Source organism: Leptinotarsa decemlineata, unplaced genomic scaffold, assembly GCF_025532065.1.
Source record: "Leptinotarsa decemlineata unplaced genomic scaffold, Ldec_3_MD MMD2_tig00002159_RagTag_RagTag, whole genome shotgun sequence".
NCBI lineage: Eukaryota > Metazoa > Arthropoda > Insecta > Coleoptera > Chrysomelidae > Leptinotarsa > Leptinotarsa decemlineata.
In genome coordinates this window covers 1,212,413-1,225,115 of record NW_027412574.1, presented here as the reverse complement: position 1 = coordinate 1,225,115, position 12,703 = coordinate 1,212,413, and the positions used below count along the sequence as shown (strand labels likewise).

General features: G+C 34.3%; 2 protein-coding genes across 8 annotated transcripts in view; both read right to left on the bottom strand.

The window, feature by feature from the left end:
* dlg1 (MAGUK family member discs large 1) overlaps positions 1-12,703 on the bottom strand; it is an 889,881-nt gene that overhangs the window by 678,250 nt on the left and 198,928 nt on the right. The gene's annotated exons all lie outside the window — the stretch shown is intronic.
* LOC141482969 (uncharacterized) overlaps positions 2,599-12,703 on the bottom strand; it is a 46,292-nt gene continuing 36,187 nt past the window's right edge. Inside the window, exons 3-7 of the mRNA XM_074177026.1 lie at positions 12,007-12,103; positions 10,013-10,505; positions 4,309-4,331; positions 3,360-3,500; positions 2,599-3,168 (exon numbers count right to left, since the gene is read on the bottom strand). Of these exons, the coding sequence (XP_074033127.1) occupies positions 2,614-3,168; positions 3,360-3,500; positions 4,309-4,331; positions 10,013-10,505; positions 12,007-12,103 (1,309 nt within the window). The 3' untranslated portion in view covers positions 2,599-2,613. The remainder of the gene's footprint in view (positions 3,169-3,359; positions 3,501-4,308; positions 4,332-10,012; positions 10,506-12,006; positions 12,104-12,703) is intronic.

Here is a 12,703-nt window from a genome sequence, read left to right as displayed (position 1 = left end):
CATATATATACTTTCACCATCAACGCTGGTGTTCCCCAGGTATCCATATGGTCTCCAACCCTCTTTTTATTGTATATCAACGACTTATTGCTGACGACAGCACACTTGTCTCGTTATTCCATTTGGATTCCAGGACATCGGTTACGGATGCACATCTTCACCGGCAGCAGAAGGTTGCATGTCTTGATGAGGATCTAGAAGTGATTTCAAATTGGGGTGAAAGTAACCAGGTTCAATTCAATGCTTTTTTAAAAACTACACCTCAACGATTTGATCTCTACAAAGTTTGTGGATCTTCATCAAGTAACGGCAGAATCAATCACTCAATTCAATGCCACAAAAATACAGGTATCGGCTTTGTTCAAGAAGATAAATGTGTATGTCAGGTCAGAAAATTCCGTTTTCTTCTCAGATCAGTTTGTTGGAGGTTGAAATGGACACCAATATATCTTGGCACAATCATGTCGCTGGAATTGCAAAGTCTGCTTCTCAAAATATACACACCCCAGCAACTTTTGATGCTTTATAAAGCTCAGATCAGACCTTCTTTGGAGTATTGTTCGCATATATTGAGCTCTGCCCCCAAACATACCCTGAAGATGCTGGATTCCATCCAGAAAAGAGCCATCCGCCTAATTGGAGACGCGAACATCACGTGCAACCTTGATAGCCCGGAACATCGAAGAAAGGTTGGAGATTTGTCTCTCTTCTACAGATACTTTCACGGAAGGTGTTCAAGTGACTTGGCACATATCAGAAATACGCGACGGACAGTGGCTGCTCATCGTTTTGAGGTTCAACTCAGTACACCTCGTACTCCACTGTTAAAGAACTCTTCTGGAGAACTGCGTTTATGTAGAATAAACTTCCTGAGAATGTTTTCCCAAATGGATTTAATCTCTCTTTCGCACAGGCACCGCTTTGAGAGCGCCTTGAGGATTTTCCTGTAGTGCTTGTGTGAAGAACTTAAAAGATATAATTATGAACAAATGTATTCATTTCTAGGTAGTACTTTTGTAAGTTCAACTTTGTAATACCAACTCATGTAAAGAAACTATAGAAATTATATTCAGAAAAGTGGTTGGCGCTCTTATTCAAGGACGTTCCGATAATCTCATTTTGTTGCAAATACCGACGCATTGAAAAATTGCACGAATGTAGTAAAAATGAAAGTCGTATGCCAAATAACTTAAATGAAGTCAATGTTATTTCGAAGGTCATGGAGTGCTAATGATGAAATATTGAATAAATGGAGCAGTTTTTAGTAAGTATATAAATTGTTTGAGAATTATCAATCATTACATATTATCTGAAACTGTTTAGTCAATCACTTAATAAAAATGGCATTCAAGGTATGAGATCCATTTCATATATTCATAATTTCAATTATCTGCAAGTTTGACAATTTCAAAAAAAGTGTAATTATTTTCAAATAATATAATTTTAAGTATTTCTATATACAAGGTCTGTTCAAAAAATAGGGTAAACGTTAAAATTTCGCGGGCTACGTACATTCGACTAGCGATTTTTCATTATTTTTTGCCGGTACACTCCTCTCCAACATATGTTCACAGTTTCAGCTGTCCAGCATGTTCAGTTTGTTGGTGATAGGCATAACAGTTGAAAGTGTTTTGCGTGCTTGGCGACTTTTTACCATCGAAAATAATGGATCGACGAATTTGCATCAAATGTTGTGTAAGAAATGATATATAGTGCTCGAAAATACTTGAAACGTTGACGGTGACATACGATGATTGTACTCTGAGTAAGAAAAATGATCACAAGTTGTACAAGCTTTTCACAGAAGGTCGAGATGATGAGGTGGCAACACTCGCCCTGGACGCTCCAGTACATCAACTATCAGAAAAGTTACTGAGGATGTCGGCATATCGGTTGACTCATACCATGCAATTTTTTGTAAATTTTGGGCATTGTGGCAGCAAGTTCTTTCTAAATTTGCTAGATTAGAATCGCTAAAAATTTCTTGAATGATATCAACGACGATCCACATTTCTTGTTCGTAAGTTTTTGGCTAATAACAACACCTTAATCATACCTCAGTCACCGTATTCACCAGATTTGTCCCCCTGCCGGTTTTCCCTGTTCATAAGATTCGAGAGGCCCATGCAAGGACAGAGTTTTTGTGACAATCGAGAAGATGAAAACTGAATTGCTGAGAGCTCACTGGCATACCAAAGAAATGCATATCACAACTACTTTAGGGATTTGAAAAAACGCTGGGATAAGTGAAAGGGACTACTTTGGAAGGGACAAAATAGAAATTGATGAATTAATTAATTCACCTTATTTTTAAACAGACCTCGTATTTTATATAATGGATGAAACTGAGCTTTTCTATGAAAAGTAACATCGATCCAAAATCGTGAATTGATGTCTAACTATACGTATAAGAATACACGAATGCCAACGTGAAAATGATATTGAAGAGTTCTTTATCTTTTTATTCACGTGTTTGAACAATTCAATTCTAATTGTATTTTTTTGTTATAGTCGTTGAATTATTTTGAATAAATTCGTCATTTCATTTCACTGTGTATTTAAATGAGATAAATCCACATTTTTCCATAAACAATGTGTACAATTGAATTTGAATCAATTAAACATAATTCCTAATATTTGCAGCTCATCGCTTTCGCTACCTGTTTGGCTGCTGCCCAAGCTGGCATCATTCCAGCAGCACCTCTGGCCTATTCCACCCCCGTAGCATATGCTGCTCCCATTGCAAAGGTAGCTGCTCCTTTGGCCTATGCCGCCCCAGTAGCTAAAGCTGTTGTTTCTGAAGAATACGACCCTCATCCCCAGTACAACTACGCCTACGATATCCAAGACGGTTTGACTGGAGACAGCAAAAGCCAGCACGAATCCCGTGACGGTGACGTAGTCCAAGGTAGCTACTCCCTCATTGATGCTGATGGCTTCAAACGTACAGTCGATTACACTGCTGATCCAATTCACGGATTTAACGCTGTTGTCAACAGAGAACCTCTTGTCCAGAAAGCTGTTGTTGCCAAAGTTGCTGCTCCAGTTGCATACGCAGCTCCAGTTGCTAAAATCGCAGCTCCATTTGCCTATGCTCAACCCGCTATCGCTAAAGTAGCATACTCGGCTCCAGTAGCCCAATACTATCATTAGGAGATATCGACCTGACTATGTACATATATATTTATTAATAAATTGTTGAAAGGAGTTATAGATTTTTTTGTTGAATCGAGTGAATGTGGGTTGCGAAGTAATCAGAAGTATATTTATAGAACAAAACTACACTAGCTAGGTGAAGACAAACCATTCACGTGCTTACATAGCTATACTATCTGAAGAACTTGAGAAAGCGTTCTTACAAGTGACACTTGTCTCGTTACTAGAGAACCATAGGACAATAAAAATACACATCCTCTGCCAACATTTTTTCTACGATATTTTATGGCGTTTTTTATGAGCATTTCTCTATTCTGATTATATTGACATAATATTCCTAAAAACTGAAAAAGAAGTTTGTTTCAATTTTTTTTATTCAATACATAAAATAAAATTCACAAAATGGGATTACTGAAACAAAATTTTTAATTTTTGTCTGAGCCATAATAATAATTTTTCAAAACAGAAAATAATTTTTTTTCTATATATTATTACTTTTATTAATTCTAAAATACAAATGACTTGATAATGACCAGATTCAACGCCAGAACCACAGTGCAATCATAATATACCTACAGATCCAGATCCAGTCTTTCTCTATGTATGAATCATCAAAAAAAAATTCAATATAGAACTAATTATCACATCGATCTTGTTTTTCTGATTGCAAGTCGTAAATATTTTTTCGTCGCCTCAAAAATTATAATTGAGAACATTCCATTTATTTTAATGAAGCCAAATATAAAATCGAATCCTCTATCTTTGTAGTAGATCACCAATAAAATTTTGAGCATTCGTTGAAATACTGAAATAGTATTTGTAATAATTTGTATATGGTTGAAGATTGAGATTGATTTTTCATGTGTACTTCATATCGATATAATCTGTTGAACTTGTCAGGAAAAAAGTAATATTTTTGATAGAAATCCATTGATTATTTATTGAAGGTAGAAATAATACATTATTTTAGATCACCAGCGTTAAGTCTCTGATTTTGAATATTTGAATATTTATGTTGTTCGTATTCACTCTAAAAATCTCTTTGTATGGGAGTCCCTATATATGGAAATTTCCTAGTATCCTCACATATATCATTTAATGATATTTGGGGATCCCACATGATGAATTCACATGTGAGTAACAAAGAATTACATTTTTCAGTAAAGTGAAATCTTCTGAAATATCACAAATTTTCAATTATTCTAATGGTAACCTGAGAAAGTAAATGATTTCAAGAATATTATGAACATTGTGTTTCACTCATGTCTTGAGAAAACACTAGAATTTGCAGTTTTATTTCTGGATCTATGAAACAACTTCTCTGCATTTAAATAACTACTTGAATTTCTCTTCACGTAAAGAATTGTGTTTTGAAAGACTAATTGATTCTGAGTGGAAGGTACCGCTAGCAAAAATAAATAACAGCATTCTTATTTCGGTGCAACACATTTTCTTCAGCTATGTCAGTATTATACAGTGCGGACCTTTTGAATGAAACCAAATATCAAGGTCAAAAAATTAAAGTATAGCGTAAGTATCATGTTGAGTACTTTTTAGTAGGAGAGACAATTGTTTTGTTACGTAGCCGCTCAAAAACATCTACAAGCGTCATATCAGGTGATTCAGTGGGCTCTTCTAAGGAACCACATCTTCCTGTCTACGGATTTGTATAAATGACAAACTCAATAAGTTTTCAAGTAACGTAACGTAACAGCAAAATGAGATACCTCTTTATTATGGCAGGCTGATTCGAAAGTGGTTAGATGACAATTATCCGAACTCGTGGATAGGTAAACATCGTCCAACAGAATGACTCGCTAGATTATCTGAAATGACGCACTCAGACTTTTTGTGGGGATTCGTGTAATCTGAAGTTCACGTTATACAAACACAGTCTATTTCAGAGCTCCTGATGAAATTACCCTATAAACATTTCATCATGTAAGAAATAAATTTGTTAACAAACTCCATCATTGTTGAGAAGTGGTCAAGATCTCAAGCCCCTATTGAAATGAAATAGAGTGAGTTGTGAATACATTTTTTGGCATCATGACATTTATCAGTTTTTTTGCAGATGTCTGAAACGAATAGAATTATTTATCTAGAATCTAGAACATATTCGATTTCCAAAGAGAAATGTTGGATGGAGAATTGAAATACCTATCAGATGAGGTATCACAAGATTACACTTTCCAATTGAAAAAAAAGTTGCTAGCGCTTTCTCGGCGACGAATGATGCAACACTATTGTCTCTCTTACCAAAAAGTACTAAAAATATACATTTTTACGATTATTCGATTTTGATATCTTCTCTCTTTCGAAAGTTAAGAGGAGAGAAGACTAAAATATATACGTTCGAAATATATCTCAGTAATAATTTTGTACGCGTTTTCTATAACTAGTACTGATGTACTATATACTATATACTACTACTGTATAACAGATCGCACAATTCCAAGAGCAAAACAAAGAACATGGTAAGCCAGTGAGGGTAATCAGACCAACTCAGGCAGGAAAAATGACTCAATGAAAGATACCTGCTATTTCATAAATCAAGACAGAGAGTTCCAGAGAATCAGTTCAGGTCCATAATAATCCAGACATCACTAGAAGATGGCAAATAAATGAGACTTCGCCGGAACGTTGTGAAAATGATCTATGTGAGGATCAAAAACACAGTACACGGAATGAAATACGGATAGGCTTCCGCGGTCAGTAGTATGTTGTCGTTGAGTTCGGGTTGAACTGCGTCTGGATCCGACACGTGTTTCGATCACCAAGATGGCATCTTCAAGAGGAAGATTAAACTAAATATACATACAATGTTGTCATTGTACCTCTGCTAAGTATCTGCGTCTCAATTGTCTTTAATTGATTATTTTATAATGTTGCCTTATCCAATAGTCAGGTAAATCTGATAAATAAAATATTCTTTCCACAATCTATATATTATACAATTAGGTATTGGTCCACCAATGCTATCATGTTTACTTATTTCTACACTCTCATGGGAAACTAGATGCCTATTGTTGTCAACTTGTCTAACTAATCTTAATGAACTAGAGTCTATGGAATGATTTTGTTGCAAAATATGATGAGTGGCTGTTGATTTTTCTAGTCTTTCATATTCAGGATGTGCTAAGTATTCCTTATATCCTATTTTGAAGATTTGATGATAGATCTTGACAGATCTTGACATATCTTGACATATCTTGAGAGATGTTTTATAGATCTTCAAAATAAGATATAAGGAACACCTGGCACACCTAAAATATGGATGACCAGAAAAATCAGCACTCGCCCATCGTATTTTACAACATAGACTTTAGTTCGTTGAGATTAGTTAGACAAATTAACAACAACAGGCATCAAGATGCCTATGAGATTATATGATAATATTATGAATAACGATGATGGACCAATACCTAATAGTAAACCATATAGCTTGTTGAAATGATGTTTCATACATCAGATTTACCTGACTATTGGATAAGGCAACATTGTAAATTTAATTTAAGACTAGTACAAAAAATATGTTTTTTCTGTTAACCAGTTACCACACCCCTAAGAACGACAACCCTCAGAAGTCGAAACTCGTGCGAGCTAAGGACCAACGAGGTCTTACCTTTTAACGTGTGATTCCTAACACGGGTTGGACGATAGCAAGTGAAAATCGAGCGTTCAGCCTGCGGCTTGAATCATCGACTCAGACATCGGCCGATTGATTGAATGAACAAAGCATCCACGTCGAACCGCCCGACTACCGACCGACCGAAATAAGTGAATGAAACAACATTGTAAAATCAATTGAAAACAATTAAGACGCAGGTACCTAGCAGAGGTATCTATCGTATGAATAAGGACAATATTATATGAATATTTAGTTTAATCTTTCCCTTGAAGATGATCACTTGCTGATCGAAACACGTGTCGATGTGTAAAAAATAACGGTTTGTTGTTGGAAAAAACTCCAGTAATATTCATTACTACACCAAAGGTTCCAAACAGTGCAACACAAGTAGAAAGTCAAAATATATTTTCATTTCATTTTTCAATATACGAGTAGGTTCATCAAAATTTTAACAAAAATGTCAAAAAAAACAGAAAAATAACGTTGTGAATTTTAAGTGTTCCATTCATGGAGCAGTTAATGGAAAATGTGATAGTTACAGTTTTTACATCAGAATATATAAATGAAGAGATTATTTCAATCGCCAGAGATGTATCTCTGGTTTTTACAAATCACAAGGAGTAACTGACATATTATCTTAGGATTAAAAATCAGATCACTGTTTCTAGATCACTGATTTTACATTAGTCAAATCTATCAATCCAACGTGTTATTGAAGATATGGTATTGAAGTATTAGCAATTTCAAGTTTTCAGCAAATAAATTGTTTATTCATGAATATTCATATAAGGTGAACAATTCCATATCTCAAAAAAGTATTCCTTATTCTTCTGACATCAGAAAAAATTCAATCAGAATTTCTGAAAATAGGTAATCTAGTGGTTTTCTGAATATCATTCGATTGTTGTCTTATTAGGATAATATTGACCAAAGAGAATTTGATTTTGCCATCAAAAATACAGTATTTGATTTATTTTGTTCATTGCCTTTACTGTATGTTTGGCAGCTGCTCAAGATAGAATCATTCCAGCTACACCACTGGCCTATACTGCTCCTACCTCCGCTCCAATCCGATGAACTGCATTTGAGAGGTGTCACCCATCGGCAAAAAATGAAAGTTGTATCCCTTTACTATGGGCGATGCCGATATTTTTTGAGGGTCAACAAGTGTGCATTGTGTGATTTCTGGAGTAGTGTTTTGATATATAAAAAGTTCGAGTGGTATGAAAAGATCATCGTCTCGAAGTTTGCGGTATATTCACACGATATAAAATGGCATTCAAGGTATGAAGTTAAGTTTCTATATCTCGATTAAGAAAATACGTGATATATTTCAAATTTGTTAATCTACTGAAATTTTAATTTTTAAAGAAATAATTATTCGCAGAAATTGAAAACATTCTCTTCATCAATTTGTATTTACAACCAGCATGTTAGTTTTTTCTTGACTGTATCTTTGTTAAAGAAGCTCATCATTAATTCAATCATCAACATATCTTTCAATGCACTGCCAATTTCGCAATATATCTTGCGTTAATGGCCAATTGCAAACATTTGGATTTTCATTTCAGAATGTGGTAGATCTTTTGCAGTACTCTAAAATCAGTTTTTGAGTAACGTTGTTTTCGTTGAGGTTATTCATTTATACCTGTCTCTTGAAATCTGTGAAAATCAGTTTTCACAATAAGCTGCTGTCGTTCACTATGGACGACTACTCTTAAAAGTCGAAACTGGTGCGAGTTAAGGATTAACGAGGCCTCACTTGAAAAACTTTTTGTTGTTCTTTTTGTTCAATTTGATTGTTTTCCATCAACAACTTATAATGAAGACCAAACTAGCCACGAAAGAATATTTTTTGGAGAAAAAATTATTGTTTATTATATTGTTAGTGTCCACATCAACAATGGAGGTTTCATGAGTATCAAATGTCAACAACTCAATAATTAAACTTTGTACTCGTTTCAATAGTGATGATAACATCACTGACCTCTAGAACCTCTTCAAACAAATCAGAAGCCAGCAACCCTTTCTTTTATTTCTTTCGAAGAAAAGTAATAAAATAAAATTATTTGGGGTTATCTTCGAAGGTGATTCATAAATAGTGTCATCTTGGGATGCAGAGTTCTATTTTTTCAATTTTTTTTGTGAATCACAAGTGTTTCAAAATAACAATCAGTATATTAAAAAAGTGCTACTGTTATTTCTTCACCCACGCTTTTGATAACTATTGAATTGGGAAAAGAGTACTCAAATTTTGTTTTATGGATGTTTGTGATCACTGATGGATTATACTAAAGTTCAAAACCTTTGTATTCATGAGACAATTTCAGAGAGCCCTATTTATATCTGTTATAGATTTCTGAGATATCAAAGTACCAATGTGTTTTTGTCAGCAGTATGCATGTTTCTTCAAATTGATATATCAGGCCTAAACTGATCCAATTTCAACAGTCAAAATTTACATAAGATTGGCGAATATTAAATTTCCTTTCAACATGATAATTCAATCTGTTGGGTACCTCAGTTCCACATTCGGGAATTTGATGTTTTCATTTCCAGTTGTTCAATCTGATGTTTGAATCTACTACATTTCCATCTCCTATTTCCACCAACTAATGAAAACAATTCATTTCACATTTCTCTATCCCCCAAAATTTAATTATAATAATTAATGAGGCCCAGTAATGTTCTTGTACGTAATTGAACATATAGGATTTCGAACTAAAAATTAACATATAGCAATTGGTAGGAAACTCATTTTTTTGAATGATTCTAAAATAGGTGAGATCTCAAATGCCATCTGACATCAATATTTGACTCGAAAAAAAGTAGGTATTCAAATCAAAAATATACTTATTTTCTGTAATAATCTCGCAAAATCATCAATTTATGATTGTTCTCAAGAACATTCCTTGTTCTTCATCCTCTGAGATTTCAGGATACTAATACTGAAAAAAATACGAATTAATTTAATTTACTGTACTGAAATTTTCTAATTCTGATTGAGGAAATGAATAGATGTGGAACTCCAATAATTACACCATTGATTTTCTGTGAAATTAACTCAAGTTATATCTTGATTTATTTTTACTATGCTCATTCACACAACGAAGACATTACGAAATGATTTGAGTTGCTTTCTTGTACATGAAATAGATCTAGACTTTTACGTGCACTCAAACAATTGCGATAATTTTCCTGACACTTTCAGTTAATCGCCTTTACCGCATGTCTGGCAGTTGCTCAAGCTGGAATAATTCCAACCGCACCTCTTGCATATGCCGCACCTATCGCAAAAGTAGTGGCTCCCTTGGCATACGCTGCTCCAGTAGCTAAAGCTGTTGTTTCTGAAGAATACGATCCCCATCCCCAGTACAACTACGCCTACGATATCCAAGACGGTTTGACCGGTGACAGCAAAAGCCAGCAAGAATCCCGTGACGGTGATGTTGTTCACGGTAGCTACTCCCTCATTGACGCTGATGGTTTTAGACGTACTGTCGATTATACAGCAGACCCTGTGAATGGATTCAATGCTGTTGTAAACAGAGAACCTCTTGTCCAGAAAGCAGTTGTTGCCAAAGTTGCTGCCCCAGTTGCCTACGCCGCACCAGTAGCTAAAGTCGCTACTCCACTTGCGTATACCCAACCTGCCATCGCCAAAGTAGCATACTCTGCTCCTATTGCCCAATACTACCACTAGGAGATATCGACCTGACTGTGTACATATAGCTATTTATTAATAAATTATTCCAGAATTATTTCGTTTTTCAATCGCATCAAATCAGTCATGCATGATTCAAAGTGACCAGAAATAAAAGACGTTGATATCACAAAGGCCATCTAAGAGTGCGACTAGTGACTCGTATGACTAATATCAATAATGAACTAGGCTACCGAAGGCAGTTTATGGTGAAGGAAAACTTCTGTGATTTTCTTCTATTCAAAACTTGGATTTATTTCAATAGAAACTATTTTTGCGACCTCTATATTTTTCAGTTACCAGATACATCAAAAAAATTCAAACAACATTCTCTCCAGTAGCGAAATCAAAACTCTGTAGCATAAAATGGTAAATATCAACAGTAACCGCCAATTCCGTACGGCGCGACACAACATTGATGGTCTTACGAGAATGTTCCAATTTCAATAAAATTGGAATTGCCTTCGCCATCATATTCACAACCTGTTTTTATCACTTGCTGTATAATATTATCTTCTCCTGTCAGTCTCTTTCAAAGTGGTGTATTATATCTATACGTTTGGAATGTTTTGTTCCTAATGCAGTTGCCACATTTTGGCTGATACACATCACATAACAGTTACTGTTATTTCTCTGTAGTGTAATTTTTCAGTAATATTAGCATTATTTAATTGAAAAATCACTGATTCTGAGCCTCATAACTGAAACACTCTTCTCCACGCTTGTTTCGCAAATCAAATTGCAACCAATTATCAAGAAGAGAGTTGCAGTTCTGGAATTTGGGAGCAATGCTTGTTGTTTTATGCCAGAGGTTCGTTACAGTTTTACATTTCAATAGTATATTTTGCAGGTGAATTCAAATTTGGTTTTGTTAGTGTAATCGATAATTTTTATTCATTCACTGTGAACGAATATAATGAATTTTCAATCAAATGACATTAAGACGTATATGTTTCGTTTTGATTTTATTTCAGTTTACATTCCTGAATATTTTATTTTATTATACAAATATTACTGGAGTTTTTTCCCAACACCAAATCGTTTCATTCCTTTGACATTCACTACATAGTAATATGACAAAATCAATTTCAATTTCATCATCTGAAAATCAACAAAGAAACCGAAAGAAACAAGATTATTTGTTTTTTTCTGAACAAACAGAGATTTACTATTGAACTAGCAAAAAGTAATCTGTTAAGTTCACATACCATATTTTCACTGGTTGAACTATTTATATCTTTCAATAGCAATATAAAAACTGGTTATTTCAGTCAAACATATCAAAAAAAATTAGTTCATTTGATTTATTTGCAAATCCCATCCTATTGGCAAATACAAAAGAATCGCGAGTAAAGTACCTATACATTTTTTCTTAAAACGCTTTCTTTCATTGGAATCATTTCGATACGAGCGTGGTTTTCTTGTGACATTCAACATTAATAATTTTGTGTATGAAATCCTATTTTAGAGCCGGGTGTCTTCTCGTTATCCGGTGTTCTGTTTATATTGGAATTACCCAGTTCCTCACCAGTGTTTGCCTCCTAGTTTTATTTTTCACACCTTCTTCATATGATTCCTCATAACACCCGTTAACGAGGTACATTATGGTGAAGCTGACACAAAATCAAATCTGTAGTCATCGTACCTATTTAATATTTCCCGTTTACCTTTCTGGCATTTTTATCTTCTCTATTTATGTATGTTCCATCGGTAAGGTTATATCTATCATCTGTCAGGATTTCTGTTCCATTATTTTCTATTCAAACTAAAATCATGAAACAACACAGAAAACAACAAAATAAAAAACAACTTTCATAAAAGACCCTATCATTTTCATGAGGAATAATTGGGGAAGACCACACACAAAGGATTTGAATAAAAAGTACACAAATTTCTAAGAAATTAACATAACCTAAACGGCTCCAAACTAGTAGAAAGATACAGTTGTGAAAAGAAAAGATACAGTAATTGCATAAAGGAAAGGTATTACTGAAAGAAGAATTTCGAAAGAAGTCATCTGTTTTCTTTTATAACATGGTTCTTGTTTTCCAAACAATTCTATGTAGAGAATTCTATGTTGGAAAAAAAATTTTTGGCTTTCTACTACTCCATCTTGATCCAAAAAAATGTGGGAATCTTCCAAAGAAAGGAAGATAGTAATCAATTTGAATATAAGTAACTATATACATGGATGTGTAGATCATGCAAAGAAG